The sequence below is a fragment of the Aspergillus pseudonomiae genome, assembly GCF_009193645.1.
Source record: "Aspergillus pseudonomiae strain CBS 119388 unplaced genomic scaffold BDV37scaffold_117, whole genome shotgun sequence".
NCBI lineage: Eukaryota > Fungi > Ascomycota > Eurotiomycetes > Eurotiales > Aspergillaceae > Aspergillus > Aspergillus pseudonomiae.
Genome location: NW_022476109.1, coordinates 23,801 through 45,077, shown reverse-complemented (window position 1 = coordinate 45,077; position 21,277 = coordinate 23,801). Strand labels below are relative to the sequence as shown.

At 48.2% G+C, this 21,277-nt stretch overlaps 9 protein-coding genes and 1 non-coding gene across 10 annotated transcripts; 5 read left to right on the top strand and 5 right to left on the bottom strand.

Moving 5' to 3' along the window:
- Window positions 1-995: 995 nt before the first annotated feature.
- Window positions 996-2,124, top strand: BDV37DRAFT_276007 (uncharacterized protein; the record flags this gene model as incomplete). Its single annotated transcript, XM_032085487.1, has 7 exons — window positions 996-1,060; window positions 1,100-1,245; window positions 1,297-1,302; window positions 1,338-1,451; window positions 1,515-1,663; window positions 1,695-1,836; window positions 1,955-2,124. The coding sequence occupies 7 exons, from the start codon at window positions 996-998 to the stop codon at window positions 2,122-2,124; spliced, it is 792 nt and encodes a 263-aa protein (XP_031935879.1).
- A 259-nt stretch (window positions 2,125-2,383) lies between these two features.
- BDV37DRAFT_263065 (class II fumarate hydratase) lies at window positions 2,384-4,893 on the top strand. Its single transcript, XM_032083506.1, has 6 exons — window positions 2,384-2,727; window positions 2,862-2,906; window positions 2,968-3,005; window positions 3,083-3,198; window positions 3,265-4,282; window positions 4,340-4,893. The coding sequence occupies exons 1-6, from the start codon at window positions 2,482-2,484 to the stop codon at window positions 4,524-4,526; spliced, it is 1,650 nt and encodes a 549-aa protein (XP_031935878.1). The 5' UTR covers window positions 2,384-2,481; the 3' UTR covers window positions 4,527-4,893.
- A 456-nt stretch (window positions 4,894-5,349) lies between these two features.
- On the top strand, window positions 5,350-6,177 carry gup1 (glucosamine 6-phosphate N-acetyltransferase). The gene is made up of 2 exons (XM_032083588.1): window positions 5,350-5,963; window positions 6,038-6,177. The coding sequence occupies exons 1-2, from the start codon at window positions 5,484-5,486 to the stop codon at window positions 6,125-6,127; spliced, it is 570 nt and encodes a 189-aa protein (XP_031935877.1). The 5' UTR covers window positions 5,350-5,483; the 3' UTR covers window positions 6,128-6,177.
- Window positions 6,178-6,727: 550 nt separating this feature from the next.
- Window positions 6,728-7,987, bottom strand: BDV37DRAFT_263062 (60S ribosomal protein eL24). Its single transcript, XM_032083505.1, has 3 exons — window positions 7,860-7,987; window positions 7,541-7,684; window positions 6,728-7,322 (listed from the first exon to the last, which is right to left on the bottom strand). Exons 1-3 carry the CDS (start codon window positions 7,908-7,910, stop codon window positions 7,038-7,040), a joined length of 480 nt encoding a protein of 159 aa, XP_031935876.1. The 5' UTR covers window positions 7,911-7,987; the 3' UTR covers window positions 6,728-7,037.
- A 345-nt stretch (window positions 7,988-8,332) lies between these two features.
- Window positions 8,333-10,628, bottom strand: BDV37DRAFT_290942 (uncharacterized protein; the record flags this gene model as incomplete). The annotated part of the gene is made up of 7 exons (XM_032088826.1): window positions 8,333-8,386; window positions 8,556-8,611; window positions 8,652-8,910; window positions 8,962-9,137; window positions 9,220-9,707; window positions 9,757-9,824; window positions 10,617-10,628. 7 exons carry the CDS (start codon window positions 10,626-10,628, stop codon window positions 8,333-8,335), a joined length of 1,113 nt encoding a protein of 370 aa, XP_031935875.1.
- BDV37DRAFT_263058 (E2 ubiquitin-conjugating protein UBC13) lies at window positions 10,324-11,570 on the bottom strand. The gene is made up of 4 exons (XM_032083504.1): window positions 11,271-11,570; window positions 11,124-11,212; window positions 10,928-11,059; window positions 10,324-10,871 (listed from the first exon to the last, which is right to left on the bottom strand). Exons 1-4 carry the CDS (start codon window positions 11,321-11,323, stop codon window positions 10,696-10,698), a joined length of 450 nt encoding a protein of 149 aa, XP_031935874.1. The 5' UTR covers window positions 11,324-11,570; the 3' UTR covers window positions 10,324-10,695.
- Window positions 11,571-11,803: 233 nt separating this feature from the next.
- BDV37DRAFT_290940 (Mtc5p) lies at window positions 11,804-16,463 on the top strand (the record flags this gene model as incomplete). The annotated part of the gene is made up of 1 exon (XM_032088825.1): window positions 11,804-16,463. The coding sequence occupies exon 1, from the start codon at window positions 12,108-12,110 to the stop codon at window positions 16,461-16,463; it is 4,356 nt and encodes a 1,451-aa protein (XP_031935873.1). The 5' UTR covers window positions 11,804-12,107.
- A 274-nt stretch (window positions 16,464-16,737) lies between these two features.
- Window positions 16,738-18,938, bottom strand: BDV37DRAFT_288396 (putative MFS drug efflux pump; the record flags this gene model as incomplete). Its single annotated transcript, XM_032088266.1, has 7 exons — window positions 16,738-17,148; window positions 17,217-17,347; window positions 17,405-17,777; window positions 17,846-18,225; window positions 18,279-18,560; window positions 18,614-18,692; window positions 18,774-18,938. 7 exons carry the CDS (start codon window positions 18,936-18,938, stop codon window positions 16,738-16,740), a joined length of 1,821 nt encoding a protein of 606 aa, XP_031935872.1.
- Window positions 18,939-19,504: 566 nt separating this feature from the next.
- On the top strand, window positions 19,505-19,652 carry BDV37DRAFT_t220. Its single transcript has one exon. It is a non-coding gene; the product is annotated as a tRNA-Thr (tRNA).
- A 92-nt stretch (window positions 19,653-19,744) lies between these two features.
- BDV37DRAFT_263052 (PaaI family thioesterase) lies at window positions 19,745-21,117 on the bottom strand. The gene is made up of 2 exons (XM_032083503.1): window positions 20,672-21,117; window positions 19,745-20,517 (listed from the first exon to the last, which is right to left on the bottom strand). The coding sequence occupies exons 1-2, from the start codon at window positions 21,095-21,097 to the stop codon at window positions 20,140-20,142; spliced, it is 804 nt and encodes a 267-aa protein (XP_031935871.1). The 5' UTR covers window positions 21,098-21,117; the 3' UTR covers window positions 19,745-20,139.
- Window positions 21,118-21,277: the final 160 nt, after the last annotated feature.

The following is a 21,277-nucleotide window of genomic DNA, read 5'->3' as shown; positions in this document are numbered from 1 at the left end:
CGGATAGTTGGCAGATCCTCCATATCAAGGCTCGCCACGGATATTTCAGTGGAGGGTTTGAGATGTTCATAACTCAAACAACAATTAGGCCAAGAAATCCCACCGTGCAGGCACCGCCAGGTATGTGATAGTTGGTAGTTTCTTTTTTTGTCATGCTTTTTGTGTCGCCTTCCTCCCAATAGTGCCTTTGAGGCGCCTTGGCACCAGTGAAGATAGAGATATCTGTCGACACACACTTGATTAACCAGCAATCTGCAAGGTTCTCTGTCATTGTGTGGACTATGACATAATATTGGTAATAATGCTGTGAACCATCTGGGATTCGGTAATAACACCTCAGGGCTATTGAACTGTCGATACACTGAAGTTGCTACTACTATATATCCGTGGGAAGCCTGATCTAGCGAAGTCAATTAGTAGTCGACTTTGAAGTATAGATGTAGCGAGGTAGGTGAGATAAGGATACTATATCAACCGAACCAGATAAAATGCAAGAGTCCAAAGGGACATACATATTCAACATACTTAACAGTGTCCTGTTCCTAGTAGGGTGACTACATCGTGGATGTGGTAAGGCCACCCAAGGGTAACAAGTATGGTGACAGCGCGGGAAGTTGATACAGGTTGAATGAATGGCAGCCTGCGCCTAGGTAGGGTGCTGACTGTAGTCGCTAGGTTAGGCCAAATCACGGTCTCTTCCGATTCGAGGTCACGTCGGCTGATCATAGGGAGGGGGCTGGCAGGGCGTGAGATTCGACCTCCAAGCGGAGCTACTCCGATGTATGTATGCATAGATGCCTCAGTGTGTGTTCAATTGGACCCTTGATTTTAATAACTATATCCTAAATGAAGAACACCATTTCCTTCAATCTGTAATACTCCCGGTTATATTATGACTGTAATCCAGCCATTGCCAACTTCCTCAGAAACGACTGGGGGATCCTAATCTACATTCATCACGTCCACCAACCATCATTAAACCACTTTATAACAGCATGCCTCTCGAACTGCTTCACCGGCTCGACCCAGTCTATGTTGAACACTACAGAAAAGATACAGCGTGGGCCGCCTACATACACATGAAATACTGATCGAAGAGTTTAGAAAGAGTCCGGCGAGATGTGCCCCAGTTATGGCCGTGCTACAGACCCGGAAGTATACCGCAATACTGGGCAGAAATGTCCTACTCTAGGAGTGAGATAAGAGTTCTGATCTTCGAGCCGAAACTGACCGTTAATGAGCAAGGTAGGCTGAAGCAGGAAGCTGCATATATCAATGTCCATAGCTTTGGTTGAGTGTTTGGTAATCTTCGGCAGACCACGAGTTCTGCAAATGAGTCGTTCATGACCTAAATGGGAAATTTGTGGCATTTGACACCGACTATCGCCTTGCCCTGAAGTATAGGCATTCCACCGATAATGAAGACTGCTGGGCCGCATTCAACTGGGCAAGTCGCTGTCCTCCTGGGATCATCGTATGCTCGCAGTGCCCAGCTACAGCGGACTAACTCTTAGTCTGGATTCGGGTTCAGAAGGTCGAGGAGTTCAATATTGACCCAGAGCGAATGGCAGTGGGTGGTATCTCAGCAGGAAATAATCTGTCAGCAGTGTTGGCCCATATTTGCCGGGATGCTCACACCCTACTATCCTTGCAAATTTTGTCTGTGTCTGCGTGTAATAATGTCTTCATCCCAGAGGGGGCGGTTTGATCGGGCTAACGGGCCATACGTGTCGTACCGGGAAGTGGAAGTCACACCGGCACTGCCAACGGCAGAAATAGCATATCGCCACAAGCACTTCCTTAGAATGCCTCGACCAGCAAGGCCAGAGGATGTGTGTGCGCATGATGTCTAGAACTTCGGTATATCCTAAGCATGCAAGCGCCGACTGAGTATACAGGACTGGAAACTCTCCCCTATGCTAGCTGTTTACGGCGGAAATAGACCCTCTATGAGACGAAGGAGAAGCATATGCTGAAAAGCTGAAGGCTGCTGGTTGTAGAACAGAAGTGATGTGTATGCCTGAGGAACTCCATATCTCCCCGCATTTGGAAGATATCTTGGAAATGGGCACATTGTATAATAAAAAGGTCATTATTGCCATGGAGAAGGAACTTGCTGGATGATGTATATAGAGGAGGATCATGGTTTACCCGGCGAACATTCTTACCATACCGTACAAATCGGGATCTTCGCTAGGTATTGATTTCCTGTATGTATGGTCATCGCGTTACCGGGCCGGGGGATTTCGGCAGCGGAATCGGAAAAGCAATGGAATAACTGCTGAATGCAGCACCTTCGATTTTGCTTTCCTTTTCTCCCTTCTGTGTTTCTCCTCCTAATATACTGATTCTTGTACTTTTATTGTTATTCCTATAGACATATATAATTTAAGGTATTTATACGAGTTTTATCCTCCCAATCCTGAGCCATTGACCTATTCAGTACAAAGCTAAACAGAATCATCCCTGTCTAGCTCCACCATGTTGACACCCTCGAACTCCCGATCCGCAGTGCGGTCGATGGCTTCTTTGGCGCATGCAGCATCTAGAGCGTCCGCCAGTTCCCCCGCAGTCGCACGCTCTGCTTTAGCATGTGCTGCCCGGTCCCCCGCTTCTCTCGGGTGCCGTCGCGCTCTGAGCACCAATAGCCGACAACTCCAGTTCCCCCGCCTTCAGTCTTTGAACACCATCTCCAGCAAGAGAGCTTTTGGTACAACCGCAAGAATGGTACGCATACTGGGCTTTACGATAGAAGAATGCTAGTCGTTGTACTCTCCGTTCAATACTGTAGCAATGGTTTTGCTTCTAGCGCAAGAGTACGGTTTTCGAACGCACAATGCTGACGATTCCTCTTCTCCCAGGCTTCGGAAACTCGTGTTGAAACTGACGCCTTTGGCGAGATTGAGGTGAGCTTATTTCCTATCTTACACTGTGTTTTCTACATGGTCTAATCGTATGCTGTGATAGGTCCCCGCCGACAAGTACTGGGGTGCCCAGACCCAGCGGTAAGAGGCCGCCTCTAGAAGCTCATCGAGCTTGTACCGACGAGAAGACATACAGAGGCTAATCAATCCGAGAATAGTTCCTTGGGTAACTTCGACATCAACCAGCCTCAGGATCGCATGCCCGAGGGCGTTGTCAAGGCTTTCGGTATTCTAAAGGGTGCTGCTGCTACTGTGAACATGAAGTTCGGCCTTGGTACGCATATCTTTACCAGCATAGTGTTAAAACAAAACCTTTCTAACGATTTCCCATGTGTTATAGACCCAAAGATTGGTGAGGCTATCCAGAAGGCTGCCGCTGAGGTTGCCGAGGGTAAGCTCTTGGACCACTTCCCTCTTGTTGTTTGGCAGACTGGTTCCGGCACCCAGTCCAACATGAACTCTAACGAGGTCATCTCGAACCGTGCCATTGAAATCCTGGGCGGCAAGATGGGATCTAAGAAGCCTGTGCACCCCAACGACCACGTGAACATGTCTGCTTCCTCCAACGACTCTTTCCCCACTGCTATGCACATCGCTGCTGTCTTGGAGCTCGAGGGAACTTTGCTGCCTTCCCTCAAGAGCCTTCGCGATGCCCTCCAGGTGAAGGTGGAGAACTTTGAGAAGATCATTAAGATCGGTCGTACCCACCTGCAGGATGCTACCCCTCTTACTCTTGGCCAGGAGTTCTCCGGCTACGTTGCTCAGCTTGATCGCAACATCGAGCGCGTTCAGAACTCTCTTCCCCACCTTCGCTACCTTGCTCAGGGTGGAACTGCTGTCGGCACTGGCCTGAACACCTTCAAGGGCTTCGATGAGGCCATTGCTGCCGAAGTCACCAAGATGACTGGCACCGAATTCAAGACCGCCCCCAACAAGTTCGAGGTCCTCGCTGCTCACGACGCGATCGTCGAGGCCTCTGGTTCTCTTAACACCCTTGCTTGCTCCCTCTTCAAGATCGCCCAGGATATCCGTTATCTCGGTTCTGGACCTCGTTGCGGTCTGGGAGAGCTGATCCTCCCCGAGAACGAGCCCGGCTCCTCTATCATGCCCGGAAAGGTCAACCCCACTCAGTGCGAGTCCCTCACCATGATCTGCTCTCAGGTTATGGGCAACCACGTCGCTGCTACCGTCGGTGGCATGAACGGCCAGTTTGAGCTTAACGTCTTCAAGCCCGTCATGATCCGCAACCTCCTGCACAGCTCGCGCATCCTTTCGGATGGCATGAAGAGCTTCGAAAAGAACCTGGTGCACGGTCTCGAGGCCAACGAGCCCAGAATCAACTCCCTGCTCCACGAGAGGTATGTATTTCCTTCGCTTTACGTTAGGCTGCCCAAACTAGACTAACTCCTTGACAGTCTGATGCTCGTCACTTGCTTGAACCCCGTTATCGGTTACGACATGGCTTCCAAGGTCGCTAAGAACGCCCACAAGAAGGGTCTCACTCTGAAGCAGAGTGCCATGGAGCTTCAGGCCCTTAGCGAGGAGGACTTCGACACCCATGTCCGCCCCGAGCTGATGCTTGCTCCTAAGGAGAAGAAATAGAGAGGTGCATTTTGATACCTGAATAACGAAAAGGGGTTAGGATGGGTTGGTTCAGTTTAAGATATAGCGAATTAGCATCTTTTTCCTTTTAGATTTGTTGTGATGTAGTCTAGTGTATACAGATAAAAATGCTGGTTGTACGGATTTTATTTTTAGAATTGGTGTATTTTTTGTTTTTCACCAGGCTGTGGCTACGAGGTTGTCCTGGAGTTATTTTTGGAATTCCATGGGTAGCTACGCCAACGAGATAGTGCGCCCGCTGTTGCCCTGTAAAATGCGCTGGCCTGAGAAAAAATTAGTAGCTCCCAATTACATGCATGCATTAGTAGCATATTCCGAGGATACCGAGAGGTATAGCACAGTGGCTGTGAAAGGCGAATGTTTTTCTATTTTTCTTCTTGGTTTTTTTTTTTTTTTTTTTTTTTTTTTTTTTTTTTTTTTTTTTTTTTTTTTTTTTTTTTTTTTTTTTTTTTTTTTTTTAATGAGGCACCCAAATCGCCTGTTTGGAATTTCTCTAAACTTGTACTAACAGATTTCAATACTTCGGTATCGAGTGTCTCAGGTCCCAACTTAAATCCATGGTTACTACTAGTAATTTTTGTTTATCGATAAATACCTGTTCTGTCCCCACCTCCTGGAATTTCAGTTTGTTCTCACATCCTTCTTCCAAGCCTTCGTTTCTTCGTTGATCCTACAGTAATTGAGTACTACTCTCTTGTGTCTCGCTCTTTCTCCTTTCTTCATTGCATCTCTCTTTCCACTCTTTCCGACGTGGTTCTTGTTTGGTCAAGATCCAATAAATCTAATCGGGACCCGACCCCACCGTGTTTCACACCGCATAATCTACAGTACCCCTAAAAAGCGCTGTGATCGATTAGCTCCATCGATCATCCAGACTTAAATTCACGGCTCACTCATTTGACTGATTATCATTTGAACCACTATCTACAAATAACAATGACCAACATTACCACCACCACTACAGCCCCTGTCGCAGTCTCCATCAAACCCACCATGAACTCCCAACCCGAGGACGCCCCTCTCTTCTCGACCTCCTTGATCTCTCCTGAAGTGGTCGCTGTTCTTCCAGAGGGATACACTATCCGTCCCGTTCGCCGTTCCGACTACAAGCGTGGTTTCCTTGATGTCCTCCGTGTGTTGACCACCGTCGGCGACATCACTGAGGAGCAATGGAGCCAGCGGTTTGACTGGATCTCTGCCCGTAATGACGAGTATTACCTGCTTGTCATTTGCGATAACATGGACCGTGTTGTCGGTACCGGCAGTTTGCTTGTTGAGCGGAAGTTCATCCACTCTCTTGGCATGGTTGGGCACATCGAAGATATTGCCGTTGATCAGTCGCAGCAGGGAAAGAAGTTGGGCTTGAGGCTCATCCAGGCTTTGGACTACGTGGCTGCTAATGTCGGTTGCTACAAGGTATGCTTCAATTGAGCCCCCCCCTTTTTTTTTTCCCCCCCTAGGATGTCCCCGTTGCTAATCTGTCCTTATAGAGCATCCTTGATTGCTCCGAACACAACGAGGGCTTCTACCTCAAGTGTGGCTTTAAGCGTGCCGGCCTGGAAATGGCCCACTACTACTAGAATTAAGTTTTGCGGTTAAGGGACTGAAATAAACTGGCGTTGAGATAAATGGGTTGGGATTTGCCTGTGAGCATCCTTCATAATTCCTGAGGGATGTTCTCAAGAATTCTTGTTCGGGTTTACAAAGCCTGGTGTTCGGGACACGGTTGCTTGGCGAATTGGCTCGCCTATTCTTAGACCTCTTGCGGGACTCAAGTCGAGGATACTCAAGGAAGGATTAGAGGAGCGGACATTCTTGACGGTACGTGGCACGAGTGGCTCTCGACCTGTCGACTTCGTGTTGATGACACAGTTTCGAGAGATGGACATGTTCAGATGGTGATTTTATACTTTTGTCGAAGTGATTGCCTAGGGGTAGTCGCCTGCATGTTCACTTGGATAGAGCTAGGATGCCTTGTTACTGCCATCCATTTTATAGACAACATAATAGAGGATCATAATAATGCTATAATGCCGATATTCCAAAACGCCTATAGCCACTTCGTGGCGAAGGTAGTCTTATGATATCTATAACTTCGTCGCACTTGAAGAACAGTGGTGCAACGCCAAGGGAGGACTTGCACCAGATAAGATAAGAGTTCGTACGAATGGGAAGATGTTGAGAACAATTTAAATCCAATTATGACATTATGTCACATCGTAAACTAAAAAACCCGTACAGGAATCTACAGGCCCAGAGCGACAAAAACGGCTATCATGTCACATCCATTTTTCCATTTCCTGGTAAATACCATGGCGCATAATGACAGAGCCTATCTGAGAGCCGTGCGGGAATCTCGTCCGCAAGAAACCATCGCACATACGCCGATTTATTGCATAAAATTTTGTGAAGGAGACACAAATTCCAGCTCCGGAAACCTCCTGAATTCCTTCATACTCCCCAGCCCAAGCCAAACCGCTTCTATTCCGTTTAACGAGACTTGGCGGCAACCTTGGGGGCAGAGCCCTTAGCACCCTGCTTGCTCTGGATGCGCTGGGCGGTACCCTTGCCGGCGGCGGCGTTCTTGGCCTTCTCGGCCTTCTTAGCCTTCTCGGAAGCGGCCTTCTTCTCCTTGGCCTCCTTGATGGCCTGCTGGCGAGCAGCAGCACGGGCCTCAGGGCGCTGGTTGCGGCGCTCCTTGATCACGTCGAGGGAAGCACCAACGATAGCACGCTGGGACTTGACGGCACGGCGGGTACGCTTCTTAGCGACTTCCTGTATGCATTGAAAAATATCCCGTCAGCATTTCTGGTCCTGTCCCAACGCTTCGTCACTTGCAGATATATCCCAGCTCCTTTCCGATGTTTCGGTATCGTGGCTAGTCGACATGTCCATGTTCCATCACCGGACCCAACTCACGTCCCGACATGTCGGACCATTCCGGAAAACCAAAGAAATAACTTCAACCATGGGGAAAACTTGGCGGTACTGACTTCAGAGATACCCTTTCTGTGCTGGCGACGGTAGAGGACAGTCCAGGAGATGCGGCGGGGGTTCTTGCGCTGGAGGAAGAGGGACTCGGACTTTCCATTCTGGAAGCGGAAGATCTTGCTGTCGCCACGGACGTACAGCTTACCCTATAATAGTATAAATGTCAACGAATATATCCTGATAAATTTCGTGTATTTTTGTGCTTCATTTTCTTTATTTTTTTGCATTGGTGGATTGGCTGGCTCGGGGTAGCCTGGGCGAGTGTTTCGTATATTCGGCATGGAAGAGAGGGTCTCTCTTGCGGAAGTGGACAAAACGCACCTTTCCAGGGTAGATCTTCTGACCGCTGAAAGAATCGTCGTAGGTACGCATCTTGAACGTCGGAGATGCGCAACGAGATGTTGTCGGTTGGCGTTGGGTGGTTGAATCGTATCGGTCGCTGCGGCGAGCTGTTCGCGAGACGCTGACACAATTGTGGTGCGGTGCGGAGCCTCGCTAAAGTGCGACACGTGACCTCGTCTGCCCTTCCCCGTTCGCAACTTCAACTTCTATGAGACATCTGGGGTGACTATTGTTATTGGGGGAATACTTGTTATTCATGATATATTGGTTTAGTTCTTGATGCTACTGGGATTAATTTTCATAGTTTTACGATTGGTTCTCTTGTTGGCATCATGAATTGTTCGATTCAAGGTCCTCTCGTCCATAGAGATTCGGCTTCAATACATGTGAAATATGACCAGATATCTCAGCATAAATCAAAGTCCGCTCGCGCTTGAAACTCATCTAAGTTCTCAGCAATACTCACTGCGATAAGAGGCTTTTCCAGTGTGCCTTCCGTAGCCAAGCTGGTTCACTAAAATATCAATCGTGCCAATCGCAGAGTTCCAAAGGATTCGGCTTGCATTCCTATGGCAAGTATAACGTTAACCACCATACAAGTACTTGTAAGTGACTTAGAACATAGACAAAACAGAAGGACTATTACCGTGCATTGAATATCACCACATATCTCACTTGGGCATCTGCCACAACAGTTTGGACATACACGTCTGCCGCAGCCTCCGGGTTCGCTACATAGGGAAAAGGTACTCATGTCTTTGACATGCGAACCCAGCCCCTCAATCATCTGCAACATATGTCTTGCATTGTTGGTTTTCTCGGGCTTAGTTTCCGGATCGGCAATTGTCTGCTGAGCTTCTGCATATCTGCAGCATGCTACGCTACAGATTGGGCAGTTACCGCGACAAGTAGTGCACCTCAGGTTCACGGTATTCCATTGTCGGCTATCATCCACTCGGCGTGGAGACTTGGAATCAGTCGGAGATACCGTTCTCACTTCAGTTCCAGTGAGGCTACGGATATGTGCGATCTGATAATGTGAATAACTTTATCAGCTTCGTTCTCACTGAGATCTACTTACCTGTTTTTGGAGGCCCTTTTTGGTATCATGCCCCCCTGTCTCTGGAGACTTCTTTCCTGGAGGGCTCACTCCTGGTGCTTGCTGCTTCATATCCTCCATCGCAGATAGCGAGCCGCCTTGAATGACCTTGTTCGACGTATCTGTCTCCAAGAAGTCCAGATCCAGAAAGATATAATCTGTTCAGATATCAGAGTCAGAAACCAATCAATCACTGGCAGAAAGCCACAGGCCATACGATAAATAACTGAACAGGCATACCGTTAGCCGACCTGACGTACTTCAGAAACTTGGGGGTAGGAGGAGTAGTCGGCGACTTCTTTGTCGGGCTGTGAATACTCCCATGTGTGCCTGTTGTGTTGCTATCCGTCAAACTAGCAGCACCGGAACCAGAGTGTTCCGAGCGAGTTGCTTTATCCTGAGAGTGAATTTGGCAGTTGTACCTATCGGAGTCGCCGCCGGACAGTTTCAAGGGGTTGCCAGTGAAAGTCATTTTCAGCCGTCTTTTGAGAGAGCCTACTCTCGGTGGTTCCTCATTGCTGTTGGTATTGGGTTCAACCTGCTTCACTGTCGTTTCTGCGTTAGTATCTTCATTTTTGGCAAGTAGTGGCTGGTCAAGGGTATCGTCTTCGATTCGAAGGGCAGCTTCGATTTGGGTAATGAACTCTTTTGGGACTCTGCCTGGGTTCATTTCAGTGATTGTTTCGTTCGAAGCTGTGGTGCAGATCCTGAGATGTTTCAGCCACGTACTGGAAGGAAATGGGGGTAAGGAAGGAAAATTGAATGGGTTCATGCTACTTGTCCTTGTTGTTGGTATGATCTTTCTTGACTTTGTTCTTGCCTTTACCCTTCGATTTGCCTTTGGCCTTGCTTTTCATGATATCTGATATATCGCTTGCTGCTTGGGAGGTCGCGTGTGTTCGGCTTCTATTTGTTCATAGCGGATGAGAGTGGGAGGGAGTAAAATCACAGCAGGTATGGTGATCTGAAAGCATGGGACTGTTTATGTTCGTGGGCTGTATTCGCTTTTACGTAGATGGGGGTAGTAGTGAATGATGTGAGAGCGCATCATATGCTGTGGTTGCTTGAAGATCCCTCGCTCGGAAGTTACCTTAATACCTTACGCTTATACTAATGCTGTCTGGGAAAATTTAGTTTGCTTCACTGTAGACCTTTTCTTTTACCCGTTGGAATACACGTATCAGGTCAAAAAAATGCAAAAGCATCTTTTCTATGGCCAATCACACCTATACTGCGACCATCTACTGGTTCTGAACCAGGTAGCATCGTGCTTACTGACCTTGATAGAGTACCAATTGCCTATTTTCAAGAACAAGACAAATCTATGATGTAAGTGTATAAGGTGGTAATTTGGAATATAAATTTCTAGAGAAATGAAATCGTTCTATCAAGGTGCAGCTCTGATCTGATTGCAAAAGCAAATGTGAAAACTGTATACGAGGGTTTGCAGCATCGACTGCTTCGTCGTATAGGAGCACAAAAGGGGCCATGAGCCAGAGCTGAGATCTATCATTGATGTATTGGGAGGACACATGATAGCAGGGTCTCTCTTTCAAAGAACTGACATAAGATCTCTCAGGGGGTATGAGACTGATCCAAAAGATAATTGCCGGTAGGGCCTAGGCTCGCAGTGTAACTTTTGTTTTCATGGTCACATCACAACGTATTGGTTCATATTCCGTCATAGTGGATTTTGTTGAGTCACTCCTCAATAATCTAAGTCATGGCATGTGTTCTGGTCCATTCCCTAGCGGTCTGTATCGCGGCAGGCTCATCCTCCTTCCAACGCTGAGCGACGTCATTTGCGAGCGGGTCATCTGGGTTCGGAGCTCCAAGCAAGGCTTGGATAGAGAGCAGAATCGTACGGATTTGAAGCGCAGGGGACCAGTTGTCTAACATGTATTAGCCCATTGACCCCGTTTGGGGGAGATCCCTGCAAAATGCTTACTCTTCAAGACATCCAAGCAGATACGTCCGAGACGGTCGATGTTGGGGTGGTAGATCTTAGTCAAGAATCGAATCTTAGGAGGAGTCATAGGATAGTCTTCGGGCAAGAACAACTCAAGACGGAAGATACCACCTTTGTTGGCAATTAGCAACCACCTTATTTCTTTCCTCTCGATATGAGAGCATGTGCACTATACCTTCATATGGAGATTGGGCCGGCCCATGGATCGAGACATCGAAATAACGCAGGTTGTCTTCATGAGGCACAGCATTGATACCGGGGACCCTAAGAGAGTCAAAGGGTCAATGAAAGTTCTTTATTTCGACTATGAGTAATTACTTACGGCTCCGCCATAAGGCGCTCAGTCTCCTTCACTATTCTTTTCGGCAACGCCATTTTGAACCACCAGAACTAAACGATAAATGTCCCCGCGTATAATCCAAGGTGGGGCTTAAGAGGTCTGTTTTTAAATTTCCTTTTTATTCCTGCGCACCGGCTGTAACCAGTGAGTGTAAGTGCTTCCCAAGATGGATGCAAATTCCAACACGGAGAAAACGATGCAAGGTTGGGGCCAGGATCCGCAAGGAACCTTTTAGTCTCAGCCGGAAGATCCTATGTGATGAAGGTTACCAAGCCATCAGCAAATGCATCGGGCAGAGGGGTACTCAATCTCACCGCCTTCTGTATTCACTTCGATATGGGAGCGCATACGCGCCATAAGCGCAACCTGCTATCCTAAGCCCGATAGGGATGCCTCGAGGTTCGCCCGTCTCCACACCACCTCAAGTTGCGGAGATGTTATAGCTACCAGAATCAAGTCATTGAAGGTGGCTCAAGCTTTGTCATATGTGTGAGTGTACACATGTACTAAATTTTGGCGCTGGGACTATCACTCCACCTTATCAATTTAACTTACAATGGATCCTTAAAGACAACTACTAGTGCTGTATCATTGCGCAATGTGTGACAATTCCTTCGCTGCCCTCACTTCGTACAATTGACGAGACTGTTCCGAATCCATCGAAATGAAAGGACTTCTTAGTGTCGTACAATTCTTTCCATTAATGATTTGTAGGAAGACCTGAACCCCGATACATCACCAAGGTACTCCTCGGAAGGTGTCGGTAAATACTCTCAAAGGGAGCAGCAAATTGAGCACCGGGGGCTCATCAACTACACAATGGTCGATTCCAGTGAGCCTAAGCCGCTCACCTCGGCATTCGAAAGTCCGACGTTTGGAGAGGATAGTTCTTTCCATGTGGAGCAGCCCGTGGGTTCCATGTCAATATCGCCATGTGGACGAGATGTAGTTCTGGCTTCAAAGGAGGGTCTTCATGTCATCGATTTGGATTCGCCGTATTCGCCGCCTCGATATCTACCTCATCATACACCATGGGAGGTCGCGGATGTTCAGTGGTCACCGTTCGCTGCTCGAGATTATTGGGTTGTGAGCACATCAAACCAGAAGGCATTGGTGTGGAATTTGGCAACGAAGTCCTGCCAGAACTCAATTGAACATGTTCTGCATGCTCACACTCGCGCAATAACGGATATTAACTTCTCCGCTCATCACCCCGACACCTTAGCAACCTGTGCCGTGGACAGTTTTGTCCATTGCTGGGATTTGCGATCCCCTTCTCGACCTGCCATCTCGTTCTCAGATTGGTTTGCCGGTGCAACTCAAGTTAAATGGAACAGACAGGATCCAAACGTCATCGCCAGCTCCCATGATAGATTTCTAAGGATATGGGACAAGAGAAAAGGTGCTTATCCAATTCGGTCCATCGAGGCTCACGATACCAAGATATATGGCGTTGATTGGAATAGAGTTCGCCCAGGAGCGGTGACAACCTGCGCTTTAGATAAGACGATCAAGTTTTGGGATTATACTGTCGAAGGTGAAGAGCCGGAAAAGATCATTAGAACGCCCTTTCCGGTTTGGCGCGCTAGGAACACCCCATTTGGATGGGGTGTTTTAGCAATGCCGCAGAGAGGCAATAGCGATCTTCATCTATATAGTCGCCGAGTTGGGGAAGGTGAAGATCCCGATAAAGACCTTCCTCTAGTGCACAGTTTCCCAGGGCATAAGGGTCAGGTTAAGGAATTCCTTTGGAGAGCGCGCGGAGGCGTGATCGATGGAACTGACCACAGGGATTTCCAGCTAGTATCGTGGGGTACTGACAGGGAACTTCGTCTGCATAGAGCTGATCCAGATGTCATGCGTGGCGTCGGCTACGAAAAGGGAAAGTCATTTATATCCAACATAAACATCACCCGCAATGGCGCCGTCTACAAGAGCTTCCGTGATGAAGATGGCAGTCGAGGTCATGATGATACAGATTCTCTATCCGCATTCCAGGAGTCTGTCTCCAGCTCATCCCGTGCCTTGGGATTGAACACCATATCAGTGCCATACGCTCGGCCGTGGACTCAGGGCGGTAACACGGATTCCAGAATCGGTATGCAAGGCAGAAGTAATCTCCGGACCGATACGAATCCCATATCCTGGATGCGAGGCGTGAAAATATCGGGTTGGGATGTCGAAACTCTAGGTGACGAAATTACGCATGTGGGAGAGAAGTTCACTAAGGTCGATTTTGACTCCGTGGACGTTAGACAGCGGAAGGCAACTATATCTTTGCATGGACCTTGGGGGACGGAAGGTGACTCGCTTTTCTTGAAAGTGGACATAAAGTTCCCTGCCGACTACCCAAGAACTGCAATGCCAACGTTCAGTGTGCAGAAGACATCGGCTGTCACAGATGAACTTGCCGACAAGCTTGTTGCGGAATTGCGTACCATTGCAGAAACTTTCCTCTCTCATAAACGAGGCTGCCTTGAAGGTGTTGTTCGCTATTTGTTAGGTGAAACCAGTCTGGAAGAAAGCATAGCCTGGATTTTGGGCGAAACAACCGAGACCGTCAAATCGCCCATGAGTGGCCAGTTAGAGACGGGAGAGTCAAGCGACGAAGATGAAGTAGGATTGTCTCAGAGTCAAGAGCTGGGGATGAGTTCTGAGCTGCTACGACCAGTCAATGCCAATGTAATGGTACCTGTGGCTAAGGCATGTGGTGCTCTTTGGGCCAATGATGGTCGCTTAGTCTGCTTTTTCCCTACTAAAAAGGACAAGTCGGCGTCTCTGTTGGAGAACCTAGGTTTCAAGGAAATGACGAGGCTTTCGAGGGCAGACAAAGTTTTTGAGGGATTCGGCCGTCTGCAAACTAGTTCGCCCGGGCCACGGGCTTCGGGTACGATGGCCAGCACCGATGATGGTACATCCGATTACTCTGATGACTCGGACGCGGAGACCTCCAGCTCTTCTGGATCTTCTGGTATCCTATCGACCTTGCAACACCGATTTCCAACACCGCAAACATGGCGCAGTGCTGGCAGTCTTGGACTCTATAAGCCGCGGTCCACAGACAATTCTCAGAGGTCAACTGTTGGTATGATGACATCTAAAGTGTCTGAAAACCCACAGAACATTGTATCTATTCATGACTTTACAGACTTGCTGCCAGCAAAACGCGAACTGGCAAACAAATACCGCATCTGTGGTAAAGGTACCGATGTATGTGCTCACAATGCTGCGGTTGCTCTCGATCATGGCTTCTATGAGCTAGCTCGGATATGGGGCCTCGTCAAACTGGTCTTGCACAATAATAAAAAGTCTGCCCCGACATCTGGCCTGGGCACGGGTGAGAGACCCCGGCATATGCAGAGAAAAGACAGTGCCGTGGATCTGAGTTATGATCTGGGAAATCAAGATCAGCATCCAAAAGATGCTGCCAATAGTCTGATACAATGGGGAGACCATCCCTTCGGTGGACAATGGCTTGTTCCTGCCCTCTTCGAACATTTTGAACGGGTCGGTGACGTACAGATGGTTGCAATGCTCAGTTGTGTTCTGCATGAATCAGATCATGAGAAGTACTCGCCGAGCGAGGAGTACCGTCCCAGCAAACCAGTATCAAAGAAGGTAGACGACCAGTCCTTATCGTTAAGTAATTACGCTACCCATGCAGCCTCGCATAGTAAATTTCACACCACAACTCCACTGGGATCTACGCCGAAAGACAGCCATGCTACACCCATCACTCAGAGCTCTGGACGATCGTCTTCTGAAATTTGGCGTCCTGACTCGACTCCTCCCTATTCCACAGGCACAACTCCTCCTTTAGCATCGCGTACTGCAGGATTTACAACAGAGAGGAAGGCTATGAGCCATACTGCCTCCATAGCTGCCTCACCTGACCAACAATCTCAGCCGCGTAGTGCATCAGGCCTTGGTTCTGTTCTTGCTTCTTCCCTTTCCCGATCTTTCACTTTTGGCCCCTCATCAGCCTCACCACCAGCCAGTGCGTTGTCCCGAAAAAAGCAAAGCCCCAGCGGCAGCCCGAACACGACCGGGGGGGTATGGCCTACGAGTACTTTAACATCCAAACCTGTGTCAGCAGTTCCTGACTACCTCACCACATCCACTGCTCCTACCTCTCAGACACATTCTGATACCGAGAGTGAAAGACCGGAAAAGGCACAAGCATCGAGGTCACGAGCGAAGCCACGGGTGACGTTGAAAAACCGCAACGCTTTTGAGGGTGACGGCGTCACACAAAATACATTCATTGAAAGCAAGAAGGACGGATTGTATCGGTCGTACCGAGAGGCATACGCCCATTTGCTATCAATCTGGGGCCTACCTATACAGCGCAGTGAAGTCTTGAAAGTTGGGGGAGCCAACAACCACTCTAGCGATACGGACTTCCGTCAATGGGGTTACAGCAGTCCGAGGTCATCGCTTTCACTTCCGACCCTCAGACATAGAGGTTCGGTGAATTCGACCCTGGAATCAGGTAACCAAGGACTGGAAATTCAACGACACTGCATTCGGTGTGGCCGCCCCCTGCAAATGTCAATATTCACTAATGAACCCGTGACGGAGATGGCAGCCAAAACCCAGATAAAGGGAGATTCTAAACCCACGATCTGCCCAGGTTGCAATCTGAAACAACCTCTCCCCCTCAAACTCCCTTGCGTTATATGCGGGGAAGTGGTTGACGGAATGCTCACGCCTTGTCTCAATTGCGGCCACGTCAGTTGCTTTGACTGCCATCAGGGCTGGTTCTCTGGGTTATCACCTGAGCTACAAGATGGCACGGCCAATTGCGCTATAGGCATGCACGACAGTGACCAGGAATACCAGTACTGTCCCACTGGATGTGGCTGCAAATGCTCGGAGCACATCGTTACAGACATTCCGAGGCCGTGGAGCCCATCCTCGCCGACACCAGATGGCGAGACTAGTCCTTTGACCCTATCGCGGAAACAACCAGATATTATAACCAACGTTGGCCAGCACGAAGATGATCTCGATCAATGGCATACATCACCATTTGCCTCCCTTGCTCGGGGCCTGGGGGGTGGATTGAGTAGGGGGTTACGCCCCAAAGAGGATAGACGAAAATCCAAGTCATCTATTTCTGGATTTGTACCGAAACGAACTGCCATGAATCAAGTGGAAAGTACATGGCAGTAATTTGTATGGTTTGAGCGTTTGAGCTTTTTGGGAGCGAATTACCTATACCCCTATGTTGTGTTTATTCACATTTATATATCTGTTCTTTAGCCCGATTGGCATCTTGATACCTCTTGTCTCATACAAACGCTGCTCTTGTCTGAACCTGATTAAGTCACCACTCATATCCATCGTACAATCACCCAACCTATTTCTGTATAATCCTAGATATGACTATTCATTGCTTCCAGAATGTAAAGTCATAAATAAAATCATATCATCCGCCCCTATCCCACTAAATGACCACAGCCACATGATCATCCATGTAATCCCCAATATTTCCCAAGAAACACGACGCCAAAATCGAAACGCCACCAAACGCAATACTAGCATAATATACCCACTTATAGCTCTCCGAATAGGCCAGCTGGCCTGCCGCCACAACAGCCTGATACGCGGTTTCATTTCCTGCGATTCCAGGAATATTCCGCAGTTCATCTAGTAGCGAGGCACCAGTGAGCTCGATTGCTTCGGCGATGTAGGTAGTATTCGTGATGTTGAGCTGTGTGAGCATGACACCGCCGATGTAGTGTTCGGCATTTGGGACGAATTTGGATATGAAGACGTTGTAGTAGATCGTGTAGCCGATGCTGCCGCCGACTACGCGGATGGAGAGGGTTAGGGCGGAGATAGTCGCAATTAGGTCCTATGGGGAGGTGTTAGGCTTTTCTCTTCTGATTTATTCTGCTTGAATTGCAGGGACGAAATGCTCACATCTGGACAGATGATGGTTGTCATGATGGAGGCTGGAACTACGATTCCGCCGATACCTATACCGGCGAGGGTGAGGAGGCCCCATAGTTGGTGCAGGTTGTCGGGACGGGCAATTGCGATTGCGCCGCAACCTAAGACTGTTAGTTAGGTCTTATACTGTAGAATGGTAGTGTTGGTGATGTACAAACCAGCGGTCATGAGGACACTGCTGATGATCAATAATTCTTTATTGTGGCCTTTTAGGAGACTCAGTAGCCACAATGTGATGCAGGCACCGCCCATGATGCCGAATCCGACGGGTAAGCTTCTGACACCGACTTCAACTGGGTCATGTCCGTATACGTTGAATGACTGGGTGGGCCAGAACATGATCACAGAGAAAAAGTTTGCACCGGAGATGAAGGTGATAACTAGGGTTAGACCCAGGATACGAGGTTCTTGCTTTAAGCGACTGGGGAAGATAGGGTACTTTGCGCCGTAGACTTCCCAAATTCCGAAAATAACTAGGAAAGCGAGTCCGAGGATAAGTGGTGCGAGGACATGCGCCGATGACCAGGGGTACTGTAGCACTGGTTAGCCTCGGGGTTCAAAAAGAGTTAAAGTATTGATGTGATGTAAGATCGTGATACCTGATAACCGCCCCATTGCATCCCAGCCATGAACAGGATTAGTCCTACAATGCTGAGGAAGCCACCGACATAGTCAACCCGAGATATAACCTCTTTAGGAGACAATCCCTCCGAATTAATTCTTGGTGGCGGATAATAAAATAATGCCGTGATCAACAACCCGAAACCATTCCAGGCACCACAGAATGCCCCAACGTATCGCCAACCGCTATGGGCTGCTATAAGCTGAGCCCATAATACAGATGGGCAGAACGGCACTATAGTGAAGATCAAAACGGCGACATACGTGCCTCGCTGTCTGGTAGGCGCCATTTCAGACGTTGCAGCCAATGCGGTCAACTCGTTGACGCCCGCACCTGCACCTGCAATGGCCATTCCACCTAGTAGTAGTGGTTAACCAGAAAAGGGCCATGCTAGGAAGCTAGAGGCTTACCAATGAATGTATTCATCGTGTGCGCTGTGCTGCTCACAATCATCCCGATACAAATGAGCGAGACTCCAATTAGGGCAACATAGCGACGGCCTATCAGATCGGAAAGGGATCCAACAAATGGACAGACACCGGCAAGGGCGAGGAGGTTAGCTAGGACCTGCAAAACATCAGAGAATTGTAAGCTCAACTGTTTCATAGAATATGGGAAGACATGGGCACACACAAACCAAACCCATCGATCTGATCCACCTATATCTCCATAGATATAGGGCGGAATTCCTCCTGCTCATCGATTAGTATAAAGGATGTGAAGCATGGTTTCGATCCAAACTCACCAAACAGATAGACAGGAATCTGACTTCCAGTCCATAAGAAGGCCATGGCCGTAAAGCCCATAAAGCGGCGGAAAGTCATCTGGCATTCAAGAAGAACAGTCACTTTTTCCAACATTCTTGATTTGTGGAACGTTTATAGAAATATTGTGATAAAGCTTACAGGAGACTCAGACCCATGCTCACCCGACTCACCCGACTCATCCGCATAGCCACCAGATCCTACATCTTCTTGATGACTATAGCCCTGTTTGTCATGGGTATTGTCCGTGAGTCCAACAGTCTTTTCGTCTACTTGCGATTGAGTGAAGTTATTGGCGACCTCCATGACTGCTGCTGCTTTCCTGTTCTAACAGGAAGGAACAGAGAAATGTTTGAGTTAGAAGTTCAATCCACACAATTTTGCAGCAGGCACATAAGGCAATCATAAGAAGTCGAGCAAATGTAGAAGTAGGGTCAACTATACCAAGCTTTCCCCAAGCGCAGGCCTGCATGATATATCCACTGAAATCTGGGGACGGGTTTGCCTTCCGTAATAAGTATAGATCAACAATCCTTAAGGATTGCGACCCCATGGGAATGATGATACTAATCGAAAGTGGTGGCGACTGAAGAGACACACCAATCGGAGCTTTATAGAAACGAGCCTAGAACTCGGTGATATTTCCAAACCGAGACGCAGCCGAGGCGTTTTGCAAGTTTCTGAACTTGTCAGTGCGCCATTGCCGAACCACGTCAAAGGGAAATTCCGGGGAAAATGCGGGGGAAACGTGGAGAAGGCGTCATGGTCGATGGTCTAGACAATACATAGTAAGTAGCTTGAGTCAGATTAAGACAACACACGTTTCAGACCATCCCTCATGTAAGCCAAGTTTGAGAATAAGAACATCAACTGCCCGGATGGTCTAGTGGTATGATTCGCGCTTAGTATGTCTCTCTATTATCATCCAATTCATCCCTTTCAATTTACTAACAATATCTCCAGGGGTTAACCCAAAGCATTGACTGCGCGAGGTCCCCGGTTCGATCCCGGGTTCGGGCCTTCATTTTTTTCATTTTAATTTTTCTCCTCGTTAATTTCTAACTGCCTGACTCTCTGTTTTTTCTTTTCTTTTCTTTTCTTTTTTTTAAAGCTTTTGCCTCAAAGGCGCCTGTGAATCTTGTCAAAGGAGTACATAAACTAGACGTCCCAAACCACAGTCACGTAATAGTGAATTCACTCTATGGGAGAGTCTTTATAGTCTTGTGAACCTCCCTCTCTTCAAAATTGCTATATATATACAAACAGACAAAGAATGCCGCGCGTTGTGGAATTAAATGACGTTGCCTGTGAACTGGGAAAGTCACTCAAACAGGTTCGTCACGTCTGGGCAAAGCCCTACCGTATTGTCTAATCCCCCTATACTTGGCTCCAGAATCCAATTGTTGCCTCAAGAATAAGGTATATGTAAGGCAGTCCTATCTAAAGCATCGAGTCAACTTGGAGGTGAAGATCCGTTGACAGATAGGAATAGCGGGACTCTTGCATCTCAGTACTGCTCCCCAATCTCCTCAAGTTTATACTTCTTAGGAACAACGAAGAGAGCAGATGCTTGAACACAAAGCCTTCCAACCGGGTCGCGTACTTCTCCCGTCACGTAGGCTTTACGATCTGTGGTTTGTACTCGATCAATTGTCGAGTGGAAGGTATAGAAGTTGCCCGAATATACCGGAGCGCGGTATTTAATCTCAAGGTTTGCCGTAACTCCTGTACGCTCTGGGAAATTGCGGATTGCGACACGGCCTAGATTCTCATCAATGACAGTGGCAAGAGCTCCGCCGTGGACAACAGTTGGCCATCCTTCCAGGCCATTCCCGAGATAGACAACGCTAATGGCCTTCCGCTCTTTGTCGTTCCAGAAGACTTTCTGTATGATGAATCAGCTAAAAGTTTTGGCTAAGATTCGACTGATCCAATGCAAGTAGGAGAAGCTCTGTACGACAGTTACACTGCCCTAAACTCTCTTTATGGTGGCAGGTTCACAGCATGTTGCACAGTAGGAGCCTAGTGAAGAGACGAACCTGTAGCGCTAATCCCCGACTCCCTCTCAATGGACCAGATGTAAACCTCTGCTTCTTGTCCTCCTCGGAATAATTCCCATACACGTCCGCTTCCACGTAGTCCGGATTGTTTCGGAGCTCCTGCACAATAGGCAGCCCATTTTCGTATACTCGACGAATCTCCTCCAGTTTTAGGACATCCTCTGGCGTTGCGGGTTCTACCGGCGCAGAAACCTTATTGTCCATCCATTTCCCTGCCGTGACGCCGAGGCCACCAAAGATTCCGGCATAGATCAATCGTCGCGGCCACTTGGATCTTTCAGGTGCAGGTTGATGGGTTATAGTGCTGTTGCTTCTTGAGATCTGGGGATCGAATCGCAATGACAGCTGAGACTGAGTTCCTAGGCTGCGTAACCGGGATTGTAGGGCTCTACGGGTGCCAAACATGGTGCTCACATCGCAGTTTTGCGGGTGGTCAAGAAAGTTGAATTAGCTAAGAACTAATTGGTATATATGCCGAGGCATCTAGCGTTAGATCACGTGATATATTATGAGAATACAATTCTTGATTGCTCTTGAGCAGCTGGCTCCTGATATTTTCTTTATTCTAACCGTTGAGTCTATCCA

Bases quoted from the DNA above. Each gene is read 5' to 3' on its own strand.
- BDV37DRAFT_263065 (XM_032083506.1), top strand. From the start codon at position 2,482: ATGTTGACACCCTCGAACTCCCGATCCGCAGTGCGGTCGATGGCTTCT. The intron at 2,728-2,861 runs GTACGCATACTG...CTCTTCTCCCAG, and splicing joins TTGGTACAACCGCAAGAATG to GCTTCGGAAACTCGTGTTGA. The intron at 4,283-4,339 runs GTATGTATTTCC...ACTCCTTGACAG, and splicing joins AACTCCCTGCTCCACGAGAG to TCTGATGCTCGTCACTTGCT.
- gup1 (XM_032083588.1), top strand. From the start codon at position 5,484: ATGACCAACATTACCACCACCACTACAGCCCCTGTCGCAGTCTCCATC. The intron at 5,964-6,037 runs GTATGCTTCAAT...CTGTCCTTATAG, and splicing joins CTAATGTCGGTTGCTACAAG to AGCATCCTTGATTGCTCCGA.
- BDV37DRAFT_263062 (XM_032083505.1), bottom strand. From the start codon at position 7,910: ATGCGTACCTACGACGATTCTTTCAGCGGTCAGAAGATCTACCCTGGA. The intron at 7,685-7,859 runs GTGCGTTTTGTC...ATACTATTATAG, and splicing joins AGAAGATCTACCCTGGAAAG to GGTAAGCTGTACGTCCGTGG. The intron at 7,323-7,540 runs GTCAGTACCGCC...CAATGCATACAG, and splicing joins ACAGAAAGGGTATCTCTGAA to GAAGTCGCTAAGAAGCGTAC.
- BDV37DRAFT_263058 (XM_032083504.1), bottom strand. From the start codon at position 11,323: ATGGCGTTGCCGAAAAGAATAGTGAAGGAGACTGAGCGCCTTATGGCG. The intron at 11,213-11,270 runs GTAAGTAATTAC...TGACTCTCTTAG, and splicing joins GAGCGCCTTATGGCGGAGCC to GGTCCCCGGTATCAATGCTG. The intron at 10,872-10,927 runs GTAAGCATTTTG...AATACATGTTAG, and splicing joins CTGCTTGGATGTCTTGAAGA to ACAACTGGTCCCCTGCGCTT.
- BDV37DRAFT_263052 (XM_032083503.1), bottom strand. From the start codon at position 21,097: ATGTTTGGCACCCGTAGAGCCCTACAATCCCGGTTACGCAGCCTAGGA. The intron at 20,518-20,671 runs GTTCGTCTCTTC...TTCATCATACAG, and splicing joins GTCGGGGATTAGCGCTACAG to AAAGTCTTCTGGAACGACAA.